At 39.0% G+C, this 17,338-nt stretch overlaps 1 protein-coding gene across 3 annotated transcripts in view; it reads left to right on the top strand.

The window, feature by feature from the left end:
- Window positions 1-17,338, top strand: part of HERC3 (HECT and RLD domain containing E3 ubiquitin protein ligase 3) — a 118,271-nt gene that overhangs the window by 60,890 nt on the left and 40,043 nt on the right. For all 3 annotated transcript variants that reach the window (XM_043572194.1, XM_043572196.1, XM_043572195.1), the window contains exons 10-16: window positions 1,714-1,790; window positions 5,388-5,512; window positions 7,071-7,130; window positions 9,694-9,805; window positions 10,677-10,866; window positions 12,883-13,046; window positions 13,179-13,292. In XM_043572194.1, the coding sequence (XP_043428129.1) occupies window positions 1,714-1,790; window positions 5,388-5,512; window positions 7,071-7,130; window positions 9,694-9,805; window positions 10,677-10,866; window positions 12,883-13,046; window positions 13,179-13,292 (842 nt within the window). The remainder of the gene's footprint in view (window positions 1-1,713; window positions 1,791-5,387; window positions 5,513-7,070; window positions 7,131-9,693; window positions 9,806-10,676; window positions 10,867-12,882; window positions 13,047-13,178; window positions 13,293-17,338) is intronic.

Below are 17,338 nucleotides of genomic sequence, written 5' to 3'. Positions count from 1 at the left end.
TTACTTTTGCTACTCTGGTCATAACATGACATGATTTCTTTTTATGCCATTTTTTTTCTTCCCTTAAAAAAATAAGTTAAATAACATAACATCCATTTCATTGGAAATCCAAATAAGGCAGTCACTCTATATGAGTGGCTTGAAATAAATAAATCCAGGGGCTGACATGGAGCTGGAGAGCCATTAAAAAGAAGTGTGATTTAATAATAACTTTGATTTTGAAGACTATAAAGTGACTTATGGCTTGATTAGGATTTTTAAAAAATGTTTATTTTTATTTATTTTGAGAGAGAGCAAGCAGTGAAAGGGGAGAGAGAGAGGGAGAGAGAGAGGATCAGAAGTAGGCTCCATGCTGTCAGCACAGAGCCCAATGAGGAGCTCAGTCTTAAAAACTGTGAGATCATGACCTGGGCTGAAATTAAGAGTTGGACGCTTAACCGGTGGAGCCATCCAAGTGCCCTGATTAGGATTTTCTTTTTAAACAATAATAACCATAAGTTTTCTGCTGGTTTATAACTTCAGTGCAAGGACTGAGTCTTTTCCTTTTTGTAAATTTGACATATAGTACAAGGCCTGGCACAGACTTCTCAGTCAGTCAAGATGTATGGAATGAATATATGAGCATCTAAAAATGTAGTGGAACTTACAATATAAAATAAACAAAATTTGGTTTTGATGATGTTCCCCACAGTGAAGGAATGGCTAGTTGTCCTCTTCTCTGTCATTTGAGAATTTCTTTTACCCCAAGGCATTGTAGTCATGCTAGGAATGCATGTGTTTAAGAAATATACCAATTTTAAAAACTCAAGTGTTGTATCAATTAATTTGGAACCACAAATTCTTAAAGTTTCATTACGACCTAATTTATGTGATCATAAATTTGTGTTTGGATGTTTGCCAGGATGATTTTATAACGTTAAGTAGGTAAATTTCAATTCATTATGTAAATGCTGTGGTTTTAGGAACCTTCATGGTAATGTGGGAGCACAGAGGAAGGCATCAAGGAGTATTCCGGTTAGAGGAAGTTTGAGCTGTGTCTTAAAGGATGATTTGGAGTTAGCCAGGTAGAGGACTGTGAGGGAGTGGGCAGTGGTGAGTACCACGGAATCGCACAATTCCAGGAGCACCGTTGCAACTTCGCCCTAGGAGGCACCATCATGGAGAGTACAGTGTGCACGGGGGGTGGTGGTGGAAGGAAAAGATGTGGAGGTAGGGAATAGTGTGGTCTGTTAGCAGTGAGAGCAATGTGGTGGTATTGGAAAGTCACCGTGGATATGGTGTGATGGAAGATAAAGCAGGGAGTAGGAAATGGAGGTCCTTACATGACAAGCTTCATCCTGAAGGGGCTAGAGACCACCACACTCTGATGTTGGATTATTTCTTAGGCATGTTACCGTTGATAGTAGTGACTATTTAAAATTTCAGGTCAGTGGCATGAAAGATGAGAATGAAAAATAGAAACGAGGTCAGGATTAGCTGGCAGTTAGGGAGGGGGTGGAGGTAGGGTTGGAGTGGGGGATACCATTTTATACATTTATTTTTAATCGAAGTAGAAACAGTTTTGGGCAGAGAGCCAGGCGAGAAGGTTTCTTCTCTGATATAAATAAAATGGATAGGAAACTAGTCTGAAGCGTATTTTGGAATATTAGAAAAGGGGATCATGGAAAAAGCTTAATTACTGAAAAATGTGCTGTTGAAAATTTTTTTTGACAGATCGCTTTAAATATCATATTGTTAAGCAGATCTTCTCTGGAGGAGACCAAACTTTCGTACTTTGCTCCAAATATGAGGTAAAATTTCTTTTCACTCTTCTTTGGGGATGGAATAATGGTGAACCAATATTTATTGTTATAAACAATTACATGAGAGCAATGTTACTCTTTGTTTCTAACAATTTTATCTTAAGGTAAGCCAACTAGAACTTGAAGACATTCTCTCTATTTTGCTTCTGTGAAGTACCAATAACTTTCCTGGTATTTTAATCATAGGATTCTGGTTTATAATTTAAAATTATTTGTTTATGTCTGTAGTCCAAAAGATATTTAAGGAGGCCCAGAGAGTTTGTAATAACTTTGTTATTATTTGACTTTCCATTTCTTCCCTGTTAAGTAGCAACAAATGCTAGGTATTTGAAAATTTAGTGGGTGTGTTTGATGTGATTGAGTATATGCAAAATATAAAAGAGATGATACAGTATTCAGATATCCTTTATCATTTATCATTTGCTCACAGTACCACACTAAAATTTCAGATTGTCTCCAATGTCACTGTAGTGGGTAAGTCAGGAAGAATGACATTCCAGTATCTTTTCAGGGTTGAAGGGAGAAGAGAAAGTGGTCCAGTATCTATGACAGAGCTTTTAATTGATTCCGTTCTTCTTGGACAAGGGAAGTCATTCTGAAACCAGGGGCACAGATTTGTTTTCTGCCCTGCACTCCCTTCCTTATTTTTGTGCTTTCTCTCCTCTCTTCTTCCTCGCCCACCCGCTTTTATTCGGGAAGCATGTACAGAGGACCAACCATGTATCGTGCATTGATTCTTATCCTCTCATGGAAGAGCAGGAAAGGGTTACTCATGATGACAGAGGAATCAGAATTGGTTGGGAGGAAAAGAGGAGCTGTGGAGACAAGGGCCCTATGAGTCCTGGAAATTCTGGAAATTCTCCTGGAATTCTCCCCATTCGACTGATACTTTGCCATCTTTAAATACACAATATTCTTGCCTTCTAGTCAGTATAATTCTATGATGTGGTAGAAGAGGTTGTGCTGGAGTCTGTGGCTTCAGGTTGGACAGTGGAAGTGGACAATTAGATATTTTGCAGGTCAGGAGCCTGGAGAAGGTTCTGTTTAGTGCTACCATCTGGGGTGATTTGGAACTGCTGTGTTAGACCTATTTTAGGCCTGGCTTCAGTGCTTCACAGAGAAATCTTGGAAAACTGAGATGCTTTTTTGTTTCTTCAAAATGCGAGTAAAGTGAAATATGAAAAGCACTAAATCTCTGCAGGATAATAATTTTTTGTCCATAAGTATTAGAGTTTGAAGTATTCATTTCCCTAGGAATTGACTTGAATAAAATTGCCCAACTTTAATTTTCCTGTGAAAGTTAACATAAAAACTTAGTTTTACTACTTTTATAAATACAGTACCTGATCTAAGTAGTTGGATTTAAAATTTATTGTACTTAACACTTTTGGGACTGGAAAACAAAACATTGATGAAAAGAATCTAAAATAATGTAAGGTTAAAGAAATAGGGCAGATTAAAGGTTAAACCACTGGTAAGAGGGGTATGCATTAAAAATGTAAGATAACAAAGAAGAAACTAAAAATAGACTATTATTTAGAAAGGTGTTGCTCTTTCTCTTTAAAACTGAAGCCTGTGCACTTCTACTTGAGCATAGATGTTTGTTTAGATACAGAGACTGATAAAATCATGTGTTTACCCTGTTACCATCACACTTGAAGAATCACTTAAAAGACCTAAGAGAAAAGCATCTGTGTAGTGACGGCCTCCATTTCTATAAACACAGCTTATTCAGTGAATGCTAGGTCTGAGGTAGAAGAAGGAAGGGGAGGAGTTGGGTATAGATACTGTTTTACTACCTTTGATTCCACGTCTTGGAAATTTGGTGAATGCAAACCATAGCCCCTTTTTTTTCCTTTCTTGTTGTTCACTGGATAGGATTGAATAAGGAATGTTGGGATGTTAGGGTGCATGTGCACCTGTAGGTAACATAATTCTCTCTTTCCCAACAGTTATTCTCAACCTTGGTTGCCCATTGATATCAGCTAGGGGCCTTTTAAAAAACACTGATGCCTCTAGAGATTCTGATTTAATTGGTCTAGAGTGTGACTTGGCCATCAAGATTTTGAAAGCTCTCATGATCCAAAGTTGAGAAAAGTTGATCCTAGGTCAGTTTGTTTTTTCTTTTCTGCCTACGTATAATTAGAAGGCACAGAAAATTCATATCCTTTTCTTGAGTCTTCAAGTGATTTTGAGATTATACTTCATTCAGGACATCTGTAGTTTATTGGACATGCGATGAAGAATGAGAAAGTAGTTCCACGTGAAATGTTTTATTGTAAGTATATGTTAGAGTCTTTGTTCAGCTACCACTGTAAATGAGGAAAGTAATTAAAATTTAGATAACACCCGTGGTTTTAAGACTAGGGTGAAGAGGCAGTCTTGCATGTGTGTCTTATGATTTTTCTCTGTGTCGTTCAAGATGAATTTGTTCTCTCTTAGATGTCTGTGGCCATTTTAATAAAATAATTATCAAGACCCAGATGATCAAAAACATTGTCAAACGTGTGATTTGTTATATGCCTTTCTCCTTTCCCCTTATTATATAATATCTTACAACTATGGGGGAAGTAACAAAGAAAATTTACTTTGGAAGTTGTATTTTCATGTGTAGGTACAAAGGAGGAAAAAATAATCATGTTATGAATTGATGGATGAATGGTTTAATATAACCTTTTCCCTCTTTTCTAGTGACAGTTATGGAGGGTATAAAGCACTTTCAACTTTTTCTTAGTTCTAGATCAAGAATAGGTTTTGGGTAATATCAGTTGAATAAGATAAATTATAGAAAACAAAAGTGCTTATATTTTTTAAAATCTCACTGAAGAAAGGATGTATAATGCTTGTAGCATTTGGAATTGTCAAGGCCATTATTGACATGTCCTTTTTGGCACCTTCCTTACAAATGTATAACTATATACCTGGAACAAGAAATTAAGAGTCAGTACGTTTTCATAGATTATTTGCAATATAGATTATAACTTAACTTTTTAATAATACATTTTGTTGGAGTTGTGTGACTAGTTATGGCAAATGATCAATACCTTAAAAGCCTTGATGTTAACAGTGATTCAAAGCAGAGGGGAATGAAGTGTGGAAAAGCCATATTGGGTTTGTTTCTCTGGGAAACAGGCTGTGAGACTGAGATTTATGTTGAAACAGTCTTTCAGGGGAGTGTGGTAGGAAGGCATCTATTTAGGGATGAAGGAGGCAGCCCTGGGCCTGCAGGGAGAGACTGCGGATCTGTGTAACAGAGGCCTAAGCCAGTCTCCTCGGGAGCTCTGAAGTCAGGATGGCTCTTCAGCCAGTCCTGAGTGGAGGCAAGGAGGCTAAGCCTTTATACTACACCTCTACCTGCCCCTGGACGTTAGAGGGATGAAGCAGTGGCCAAGGGCAGTTCTCGGAGTGTAGCCCAGCTGGGAGCTGTTGGGAGCTTATGCTCTCAGCAGCTCAGGGACTGTAGAGGGGGGTGTGGGCAGCACACCCCAGCTCCTGTGAACACAAGATTGAGAATATATGAGGAGAAAGAGAAAAGATCCAACCTACATAATTTCTCTTTTTTTACTGTTATATTTAATCCTCCAGAATTCTTCCCCTGCTGTTGACTTTAGGACGATGAACCAAGCACATTACACCAGTCTAATAAATGATGAAACCATAGCAGTTTGGAGACAAAAACTCTCAGAACACAACAATGCAAATACAATCAAGTATGTGGCTGCTTGTTTTCATTTTCATTTTTCCAGAGTACGTTGGAATCTTTTAGCTCAGTAATTTCCCCTACTTCCGTATTGAGGTTATGAATGGAGTTTTACATTTTAGGGAATCTTTTTATTGTTTTTGTTTTTCTGGCACGTATTTCTTGAGGATATGGTGTCCTTAGCCCCAGATAACATAATAATTTTTGCCCCCATTCTCTCAGAGTGTGTCCCTTAACCTTACCTTATTCAGATCTTAAAAATCCTGACTGATGAAGGCATGGGTTGGCCTTTATGTTAAAAAAGCTCAGTTTTATGTTTTAACATCAAGAGTTTCTTCATATGTGGATCCCAAAGCATCCCAAAAGTAAGACAAATGTTAGCTTACCTAACCTGAATAATTTCTAGCATTTTCACATTCAGAATGATTAGTCGAGATGGTAATATAATGCCAAATTGAGAAAATAAAGTGAAAAGGATTGATGCCTTTTATCCAGTTTATTTTAAAGGGGAAATTTTTTTGTGCCCATTTTTATACATTTTCATTGACTTTCCTTAGTATTTTCATTTTTCTGCCATCTAATATTTGGGAATGAATGAATCATGTTCTGTGTACATTGTACACTGAAATGTGTTTATCTTCTTTATGACATAGAGTATACTAGGGCAAATGACCAGGGCCCTAAACTTTGGGGTGCACCAGGATCATTGAGAATGCCCTTGAGCAGCTCATGGCGGGCCTCAGAATTTCTCTAACCTTAGGTGGGTCTGATGAGGAATTCAGGCTAGAAGGATGTGGGGGTGAGGGAAGGGGACTAGACTCATCATGAGAGGGGCAGGATGGATTCCACTTTCCTGGGACCTTGACAGTTTACTAGTTCCCAGTTCTCTCGTTTATAAAATGAGGGGATGGAAGAAGTTATCTCTAAAGACCATTCTTGACCCAGAAGTTATTGCAACCCCCTCCTTAACCATGTATTTGTTGTATTCCTTCCCTTTTCTGTATACTAGATGAGAGGGTCCAAGACTCTTCACACGCAGTTTCATTCTGGGTCTTCAGACACTAGCTATTTTCCCAGAGCCCCTGTTATCTAGGTAATAGGAATAAACATTCACTTCACTTATTTTCAGTTTCTTTCTCAGATAAGAAACAAAATAGAAGGCAGTGGTTGTTTACTTATTAATTTGCAAAGACAATTTCTGTGTTTGGGAGATAACAGCTCAACATCTCTTTTTTGATTATATTTTGTTTGTGTTGGGAGATGAGCTGGGGAGTATCTTAGTTGATGGCAGAAGGTTGTTCGAGATTATCAGGTACAAGAATTGTTCTTTCAGTAGCTTTGGTACTTTTGATTTTAACATGACTTATGGAAAACTTAAGTACTTGTCTATTTTGAGATGTGACACAATGTTTCTCTACAGCAAATGTACGTTTTCCAAGGCTTCATCTGGGTAAGAAAGAGCTGCTATTAATGAAACCCTGGAATAGATGACTAATCTATTATTGAGGCTTGAGTAACCATTTATTTGTAATTATTAAAGGCTTGCCTACCTTTTTCTTTCTGAGCAGTGGTGTTGTTCAGATATTATCTTCTGCAGCCTGTTGGAATGGAAGTTTTCTTGAAAAAAAGTAAGTGATTTAGAATCTTAAAAAAATACCCACATGTGATGCAAATACTTACTCAGCAAAGGCAGTGAAAGACTTCTGTTCTCTTTGATGGTGGTTGGCCTTAATTCACTGATGATGATTTGTGCAAAACTTGGAATGCCTAATAATGATGAATGAGAGCGTGTCAGGAAGGGCAATGCTGATTCATGCCTGGTTGGCAAAGCAGCAGATTAGCATAGAGACTATCTCAGAAAGAGTTGGTGTAATCAATAGTAAGATTTCTCAGGTTTTTCTAAAATGGTATCCCCACATGTGCACTGTATTTGTTCTTAAATTCTTAATTATTTAATCTCCTGGGTTTCATCGGTTTGCTTTCCCCATAGATTTTTCTTTTCTCAAAACCAGTGAGCTCAGGGGGTGTTCCAAGGAAGCTTCAGGAGTTCCTTGGACTTAGGGCTAGCCCTGTTCACCAGGAGATTATTCGGACTGAATTTCCAGGTAGTAAAATAGTGTTTCTTTGCTTGGCCTTATCCCTTCTGCAGGTATCCCCCTGAAGAACCTCATGCAGCAGAAGGGTTTTGTCACGGGTTTTGATCTTTGGGGACCCCAATTCTCGACCATCTCTCAATGCTTTTTGTCAGTGACCAGGCAAATGAAATCCCAAGAAGAACTTAGAATTCAGTTCTGTATGTGAATCCCACTCCCTCCCCCACCAAAAAATGATGTCCCTAACTGGGTTGCAAGAGGTCATCTCAGAAACTTTTCTTCTGTTACAGCTAGAGATTGCCAAGTCATTTGTTTGTATCATTAGGGCAGCTGGAATGAGCTCATCCAGTTTATTTCAGCTTTAATATTTAGCTTTTTCCTTTAGGGAAAAGTCTTCAGGATTGTGCTGATGTTGGTTTTTTAGAAGTGGTTTTCCACCAGGCTGATTTATCTTCTAAGAGGACATTTGGCAATGTCCGGTGACATTTTTTGGTTGTTACAATGGGGGAGGGTATACTACTGGCATCTAATGGGCCAAGACCAAGGATGCTGCTAAGCACCTCACAATCCTGTCCACCCAACAAAGAATTATTTGATCCCAAAAGTCAATAGCACCAAGGCTGAGAAACCTTGTTCTAGAAGGACAGCTTTTATGAAGGTTGGGAATGGCTCTTCGCCAGACTTGTTAGGTTATTCATCCTTAGGATCATGAATTCCCTAGAGAGGTGGATAAGGCCTTTATTTTTTTAACTGACAACTGTACTATTTCAGGATTTCTGCTTATATAGCTTATGAACAATGCCTCACAGGAAACCGATAGAAGTAAAAGACCACTTTTGCAAAGAATAAATACATTTAGATAAAATGTTTTATTTTTTCTTAATAGCGTGACAGAAAGTACCTCTAAGCATATAGAAGGTTACATATAGGACACCAGAATTAATTTCTGTGTTTGGGGTAGATCTATTTTTAGAGCAATAACAACAAAGGACCCAACAAACAAAGCCCAAGCATCTCTTGATTTGACCATTTAGGTTTCAATGCATATGTTGTTGTTTTTTTAATGTTAGAAACTCTCTGTTTTTATAAGTTACAGCATTGCTGTCAGATAGTGTTAAAACTATTAGATGTGTCCATTACCCATCAACAGAAGTCTATTTTGCAAATAGAAAGTTATTTTGAAGTTTTTTTTTTCAACGTTTTTATTTTATTTTTGGGACAGAGAGAGACAGAGCATGAACGGGGGAGGGGCAGAGAGAGAGGGAGACACAGAATTGGAAACAGGCTCCAGGCTCCGAGCCATCAGCCCAGAGCCTGACGCGGGGCTCGAACTCACGGACCGCAAGATCGTGACCTGGCTGAAGTCGGACTCTTAACCGACTGCGCCACCCAGGCGCCCCTAGAAAGTTATTTTGTAATTAATAGATTTGGTATATTCAAGAGTGGGAATTTAAAAGAGACATTCTAAGTCTCAAAAAGGCTATGACTTTATATAAAGTTAGGAAAAATGATTAGTTGCTAGGAAGTTAAAAACAGTATCAGTGAAATTAGTCCTTAGGTGTACGTAATTGTATCCCTTGTGTAAGACGTTAACTTTGTATTTGTTGTGGATTTGATTTTTTTAACAACACTTTATTGAGAAAAGTTTTAAACAAGGAGTTTTGTTCTACCTGCCATTTGTTGATGATTGGGCCAGTTTGCACAGGGGATGTTTTTGCACCTAGGCACAGCATCTCTACATCTAGTTCAGTGTACCATAATTACAGAGAAAGGTAAACACACAAGAGTAAATCATGGAAATAACACTCTACTTATAAGTTTCAAGATAATCTCAAGTCGAAATGATGACTTGCTTGTACTTTGAATTGAAGGAAAAAAACACTTGAAAACTTTAAGATCATCTTGGAAAAGGGGTTCCATCCAGAGCTTGATTCTGTTGGGCTTCCTTAAAGTGTAATATTTTTACACAGCTTGTCTGCTGGGTCAAATTTAAATCTGATCGGTATGGATAGGCTATTTTGTCTCCCTACTTCTAATTCCCAACAGAGTGTTTGCTTTGTTTTTCTTTTATTAACACACATTTGAAATTTTTGTTTAGAATTGATGAACATTTTAAAACAAGTCCCAAAATCCCTGGGATTGACCTGAACTCAACGAGGGTGTTATTTGAGAAGTTAATGAGCTCCCAGCACTCCATGATTCTAGAGCAGGTAAGTTCTATACATTTGCAGAATGTATTCTTTTTTTAATTTTTTTAAATGTTTGTTTATTTTTGAGAGAGCACAAATAGGGGAGGGGCAGAGAAAGGGGGACAGAGGATCTGAAGTGGGCTCTGTGCTGATAGGCTGACAGCATTGAGCCCATCATGGGGCTCAAACTCATGAACCACAAGATCATAACCTGAGCGAAAGTCTGACACTCAACCAACTTGAGCCACCCAGGCACTCCTGCAGAGTATATTCTTCTTTTTTATTTTTTTTAATGTTTATTTATTTTTGAGAGAGAGAGAGAGAGTGTGTACATGAATGAGCCGGGGTGGGGCAGAGAGAGAGGGAGACATAGAATCCTAACAGGCTCCAGGCTCTGAGCTGTCAGCACAGAGCCTGACAAGGGACTTGAACCCACGAACTGTGAGATCATGACCTGAGCCAAAGTTGGATGCTTAACCAACTGAGCCACCCAGGCGCCCTCAGAGTATATTCTTAAAAATGCATTTTTGTATTGCAGTAATTCAACTTTAAGGAGAAACAAAAGAGTGTAAGATAAGAAGGCATAAAGCTTGTATAAATCTTAATTCTACAATATTCACTTCGGGAATTTGACCTACCTTGAGCTTTCTTTTTAGCTTAAATCTTTTGAAGGAAATGCCCTTCCAGAGAAGTCTGCACAGGTGGAGATGTTTGACTTTTCATTCCATTGGTGTATCTCCTAAGCACCACTAGTGCCTGGCTCATGGTTGATTCTCTGTGCATACCGACTGAGTGGGAGTTGAGAGTCTATCGAAAAGCTTATGAATTTAGAAATCAGGTAACTAGATCTCAGCAATGTTTGAATTTCTCAGTATTCTTTTCTCTCATACAGATCTTAAACAGCTTTGAAAGTTGCCTGATTCCTCAGTTGTCAAGTTCACCACCAGATGTTGAAGCCATGAGAATCTATTTAATACTACCTGAGTTCCCCCTGCTCCAGGATTCCAAGTATTACATAACATTGACTATTCCCCTGGCAATGGCCATTCTGCGGTTGGATACAAACCCCAGCAAAGTATTAGGTGAATTTGCTAAAATCAATACCAGTGGTTTTGTATTTTTTATTTCATTGGTGTGACCACTGGCTCTCAGTGGACTGAGATCTGAGAATCTATTTGTTGCCATTTAATATCCTTAACATTCAAACCTTTCTTTCTTTGCTGTTGTCTTCTAACTGGCCATATTTGCAGTATGAGCAAATCAAACCATCATTTAGGTTATTTGAAATGATTCATGCCAGACTCGTCTTGATTTTTAAATATTCACAAAGTTAGATTAACTTTAAACTATTTTTTCACTTCCTACATTTGCTAGTAGTTAATAGTGCCTCAAGAATTAGTGTCTATCTGTTGCTCTTTCTCCTATACCTAATTTAGGGGGTGGGAGTGAAATGAATAGTTTGGTGTGATGCACAGGTCTCCAAAAGAGGAGAGGAAGAAAATGACCTAGTGGAGACTTACCAAATGTTTGTTCTGTTTTTCTTTTTTAGGACAGTTGAGTCCACACTGATTTTTGCAGGCTACGGACACTTTGCTGAGATAAGAACCTTCCGTTCCTCAGTGAATTGGAGAGTGTCTCATGGAAGTAGCGCCTGAGATGTTTTTATTAATCAAGTGCAGAAAGTCTGTCACCTGGGTTTTTCCCTTTTTTTTTTTCCTGGTAAATTTTTTAGGTGTTCATTGCAACTCAGTAACTTCTGTGTTCCAAATGGACTAGGATGTTACTTGAGTGTGTCTCCCCATAAGTAAAGAGACCTGTGTTCCTGAGGATGGAATACTGGCTTTTCCATACTGCTTCTACCTTTGCAGAAGATATAAAAACAAAGAATAATGGAAGCGCTAGTAATATGTTAGTCCTTAGTTTTGTTTTTTTAAGATCAAAGCCCTTCGTGGCCTATCTTTTCAGGTGTTCTAATAGGCTATGAAGTAGAGAGATGGCAGTCTCTGAAGGAATTTTACCTGACATTTAGGGTTTCTTTTAATTTTAATTTTTATTTTTTCAGGTAGGACAGTACAAAGAGATCAGAGTTGTTTAGTTTTACACTTGTTTTTAACTTCTAATGAAAGAAATTTAAATTTAAAAGAATATCTCAGAGTGTGGAAAACTCTGTAGGTACCTATTCACACAAATTCACAATTATCAATATTTGGCCCTTTTTGTTTTCTATGTTCCCCTTACCACCACCTTTTTACTTTTGCTGAAATATTTTTTAAAAATCATAGACATCATGTCATCTCATCCTTTAAGTATTTCAGTATGGCTGAATTTATTTCTGACAATGTAGAAACCAATGGTCTAGCCTTCTTGTCTGGTTATGAGAAAGCACAGTTTGGGGAGAAACAGAAACAGTAGTTTTACAACTAATGAAGCCTCTTGATGGGAAGGCATGGCTTCCATACTGCTGCTGCTTCTGGGGTGTGTCGTCCTATGCATCCCTGGTACAGGATGTAGGTGGAGGCAGAGTTGAGGGCAGCAAAGATGATGATATCTGAATGCTCCTACCTGCAACATGTGTCTTAACATCTTGTCCACATGGATCTTTGGAACTGAATGTTTAGCTTGGCCTTCTGAATGAGTCTTTGAGAAAAAAAATCAGATCAAGCTTTACAAAAAAAGCTCCAGGGGGTTCTTGTGCTCTCCAGAAATGCTTTAATGGATTCTTTTTTTTTTTTTTAATTTTTTTTTTCAACGTTTATTTATTTTGGGGACAGAGAGAGACAGAGCATGAACGGGGGAGGGGCAGAGAGAGAGGGAGACACAGAATCAGAAACAGGCTCCAGGCTCTGAGCCATCAGCCCAGAGCCTGACGCGGGGCTCGAACTCACGGACCGCGAGATCGTGACCTGGCTGAAGTCGGCGCTTAACCGACTATGCCACCCAGGCGCCCCTAATGGATTCTTTTTAAAGTCAGTTTTGGGAAACTGTATTTTAGACTAATGTTTATTTTTTAGCCGGAGCAGTTTTTAGCTAGTAGGCAGAAGACATAAATAGTTGATCAAAAATACGTGCTGAAACATGTCTTTTCTTTCTTTCTAAAGATAACTGGTGGTCTCAGGTATGCCCAAAATATTTCATGAAGCTGGTAAACCTCTATAAAGGTGCAGTCGTGTACCTACTGAGAGGAAGAAAGACATTCTTAATTCCCGTACTGTTTAACAATTATATTACAGCAGCTCTCAAGCTCTTGGAGAAGTTGTATAAGGTGAGTATAGAGAGGAGCCAGTGGGGAGAGGGGTGAATAGATGGTAGGGTCAAATGTCCTACTGAGGTAGTCTGTGGAAAGCCATTTTCCAGTTGTTTGGGTTTTAATTGTCCTCATTTGGTTCTTCATCAGGTAAATCTTAAAGTGAAGCATGTTGAATATGATACATTTTACATTCCTGAGATTTCCAATCTTGTGGACATTCAGGAAGACTACCTCATGTGGTTCTTGCATCAAGCAGGCATGGTAAGAATTCATCTAAAGCATATTCTTAAAGCTTTAGTCTTTTCTCAGAGTACAAATAAGGACAAGAAAAGCCCAATCTGAGCTGTACAATTTGTCCTTGACTTTGGTGTTAATGTCACAGTGTTTTGGCTGGCTTTGCATTCTTGAAACTTTTGAAGTGTTTGAGACATCATAAATGGCCAATAAGGAATCATAAATGGGTGATCAGCCAGAATGGTACAAACTTTAATTAGTTGCCAACATTTTAAAAATCAAGGTATCTAAAGTAGTCACAGTTGTAGAAGCAGAAAGTAGCCTGGTGGTTACTGGGACCTGGGGGAAGGAAAATGGAGAGTTGTTTAATAGGTAGAGAGCTTCAGTTTTGCAAGATGAAAAAGTTCTGGAGATCTGCATAATAATGTGAATATAGTTAACACTACTGAGTTGTACACTGAAAAGTGATAAAGATGGCAAACTTTATGTTACGTGTCTCTTACCATAAAAAAGTCAAGATACGTAAAATGAATTTCTAGTTTTTCTTGGAACTTAGAAGATCTGGCAACATGACCTGTCCTCCCAGATGGTACCAGTTGGCTAGAGTTCAATAGTAGCTCTTTAGATGAGGCTTATATGTGCCACAGTCCACACTGTCACTGGATTTTGACATTGAGGAAAGGATCATTTGCTCTTCCAGTAGCTAGCTTACTTTAGTTGTCTTATGTCAGTGCCTGAACCCGGTAGGCCAGCTCTGATTTGGGATTATGGGTGTGAAGATGTCACATATCCCCGACCTAGCTCTCAGCATATGTTAGATGAGCCATCCAAGGGACTGAAGATTCCTGCCTGTCACCATGGCTCTGCAAGAGCTGCTCAGTTTGATTGCAGACTGTCTTGGGACCTATGCAAGGCTTTTTAGGACCTCCCATCTGTGGAGTATGTATACATTTGAGTTAGGTCAGAAAACAGAATGATAATTTGGCCACCATATTTAGTGAAGTCATGTGTAGCAGATACATTTGGTGTGAATCCTGGCCAGTTTAACAGATACATCACTACATTGAGGCAGTATTTTCCCTGTAGAGTTTTTGGAGGTCAGTAGTGCAGTAGTGGTTTCTAATAACAAGGAGTATAAGGTTTATTTAAGAAAGATTATTTGCTTTGTCAAATAATAGATGATCAGTGCTAGACACAGTAATGTGTTTTTAATAAGCTTTTATTATAACCTTGACCTTGAAAAAACAAAATACTTTTCAATAAAAATGGGTTAGAATCTTCTAAATGGGTTTACATGGGAAATATAACGTGCAGGCTAGCAATGAACTCTTGCTTTCACATGCTAATTTAGAAATTGTAAAAAGAAGCTTTTCTGTTTTATCAACTTGCAAGTAGCTAGTCGTGGCAAAATAAAATGTTAAGAGCTGAAATAAGCTTTATGAATTATTTAGGCTGTTTTGTTTGTAGGTGAGGAAATGGAGGCCCACAGAAGTTCAACAATTTTCCCACCAATTTAGTTAGTTTCATAAAAGCCAATTCTTCTGACTTTGAATCTGCCCTTTCTGTGACTGGATGCTGAATAAAATACTTCTAATGAACCCTAATTCTTTTTGACGCTGAAAAAGAAGTTGCTGGTGTTAGAAATCTGGATTATCATGATTGAAGTCTGTGAATGGAGGTACTTAAGTGGGCAACTTTTACAAATTTTTTTTTGTTTTAATTTTTTTTTTAATGTTTATTTATCTTTGAGAAAGAGAGAGCATGTGAGCAGGGGAGGGGCAGAGAGAGAGAGACACACACACAGAATCCGGAGCAGGCTCCAGGCTTTGTGCTGTCAGCACAGAGCCCAATGCAGGGCCTAAACTCATGAACTGTGATATGACCTGAGCTGAAGTCGGACGCTTAACCAACTGAGCCACCCAGGCGCCCCTACAACTTTTTTAAAGTTTATTTATTTATTTTGAGTGAGAGAGAGAGAGAGAGAACAAGTGGGGGAGGGGTAGAAAGAGGGAGAGACAGAATCCCAAGCAGGCCCCTGCTGTCAGTGCAGAGTCCGATGTGGGGTCAGTCTCATAAACCATGAGATCATGACCTGAGCTGAGATCCAGAGTTGGATGCTTAACCAACTGAGCCACCCAGACGCCCCTACAGCTTTTTTACGTTTTTTCTCTTAACATATGATAAGCACATATAGGTCTTGAATACCAGATGCTCATCTCTTCTTTAGTATTGCAGGTAGTTATTACAGAAAGATAGAAAATTAGTAGGTCAAATTATAGTGTGGCCTTTTGTGACTTCTGTGGAATTTTCTTTTATTGTATAAGGTATAGTATTATTAGAAATTGAAGTTTAAATTTCTTGCTGTCTTGCGTTTTAATCTAGAATGCTAAAGCTATTTTGTACGTAAATTTATTTTATTTTATTAATTTTTTTTTTTTTAATTAAGTAGGTTCCATGCCCAACATGGGGCTTAAACTCATGATCCTGGGATCAAGAGTCACATGCTCTACGGACTGAACTAGCCAGGCACCCCTGTTTCATACATAAATTTATATACTTTTTAAATTACTTTCATTAAAATTTTTTTAATGTTTATTTTTGAGAGAGAGAGCGAGAGACTGTGACCGGGGGAGAGGCAGAGAGAGGGAGACACAGAATCTGAAGCAGGCTCCAGGCTCTGTCAGCAAAGAGCCCAGTGTGGGGCTTGAACCTGGACTGTGAGATCATGACCTGAAGTCGGATGCTTAATAGACTGAGCCAACCAGGCACCCGTGTTTTATTATTATTATTACTTTTTAATGTTTATTTATTTTTGAGAGAGAGAGAGAGACAGACAGATAATGTGTGAGCAGGGGAGGGACAGTGAAAGGGAGACATAGAATCCAAGGCAGGCTCCAGGCTCAGGCATCAGCACAGAGTCCAACACGGGGTTCAAACTCATGAGCTGTGAGATCATGACCTGAGCCAAAGTCGGTCACCCAACTGACTGCGCCATCCAGGTGCCCCTTATTATTTTTAAAATATTTTATTTATTTTTGAGAGAGAGAGCGAGCACGAGTGGGGCAGGGGCAGAGAGAGAGAAGGGGAGACAGAGGATCTGAAGTGGGCTCCACACTGACAGCAGTGAGCCCATGTGGGGCTCGAACTCATGAACCATAAGATCATGACCTGAACCAAAGTCAGATGCTCAACTGACTGAGCCACCCAGGTGCCCCTTAAGTTACTTTTAATTGATGGTAATGAATAATAAGTGGATTTTCCCTCACCTTTATTGATGAATACTTGACAAATAAAATTATATGTTTTTAAAGTATACAATGTGATTATTTTTGATATGCATTATGAAATGATTGCCAAGATCAAGTTACTTAACGTATCGATCACATACCTAACTCATTTTGTTTGCTTTTGTGTGTGTGTGTGTGTGTGTGTGTGTGTGTGTGTGGTGAGAATGTTTAAGATCTACTCTCAGCAGATTTCAAGGATGTATAAGTAGACCTTCATACGGGTCGGCTCTTTCTTTTGACCAAATACCCTTTCTTCCTTTGCCTTCTTTAGACCTGGCACTGTGGTCCTCCCCTGGAAGGAGGAGGGTCTTATGGACCGTTAACTCTGGCCTTGGCTCTGGTTCCTAACTGAGGCAGTTCTGGGTTTCTTTCCAGCCAGCCCACCTACCTGAGAGGATGGTGATCTTGCTCTCATTATAACTGCTCTCCTTCTGCAGAAGAGACATGGGCCTACTTCCCAAACTGGGCTCTTCCAGGGGTGAAGGGGTCAGGCAAAGGGTGATGGGAGGGACCAGGCCTGCAGAGGTGGATCTAGAGGTGCCTGGGAGGGCTTGCAGGGAGGGGCAGCAGGGTAGTCAGAGGTGTGGAGCCAGGACCTGCAGACAGAGCTCCTGATTGATGTCTGAAATAACTATGCTGTCCTAACAGAAACACCAGTATTGAAGTATTTACAGCTAGGATGCCATAATGCCAGCAACTGTTTTTATAGTCACTGTGGTCACTTCTCTCCCAGTCCTTTTTACAGTTGAAGTGTTCAAAACTTTATCTTGCTTTTATAGGCCAACA

This window comes from Prionailurus bengalensis, chromosome B1, assembly GCF_016509475.1.
Source record: "Prionailurus bengalensis isolate Pbe53 chromosome B1, Fcat_Pben_1.1_paternal_pri, whole genome shotgun sequence".
Classification (NCBI taxonomy): Eukaryota; Metazoa; Chordata; class Mammalia; order Carnivora; family Felidae; genus Prionailurus; species Prionailurus bengalensis.
The sequence above is the reverse complement of the archived record's forward strand: the minus strand, read 5'-3'. Positions and strand labels throughout refer to the sequence as shown.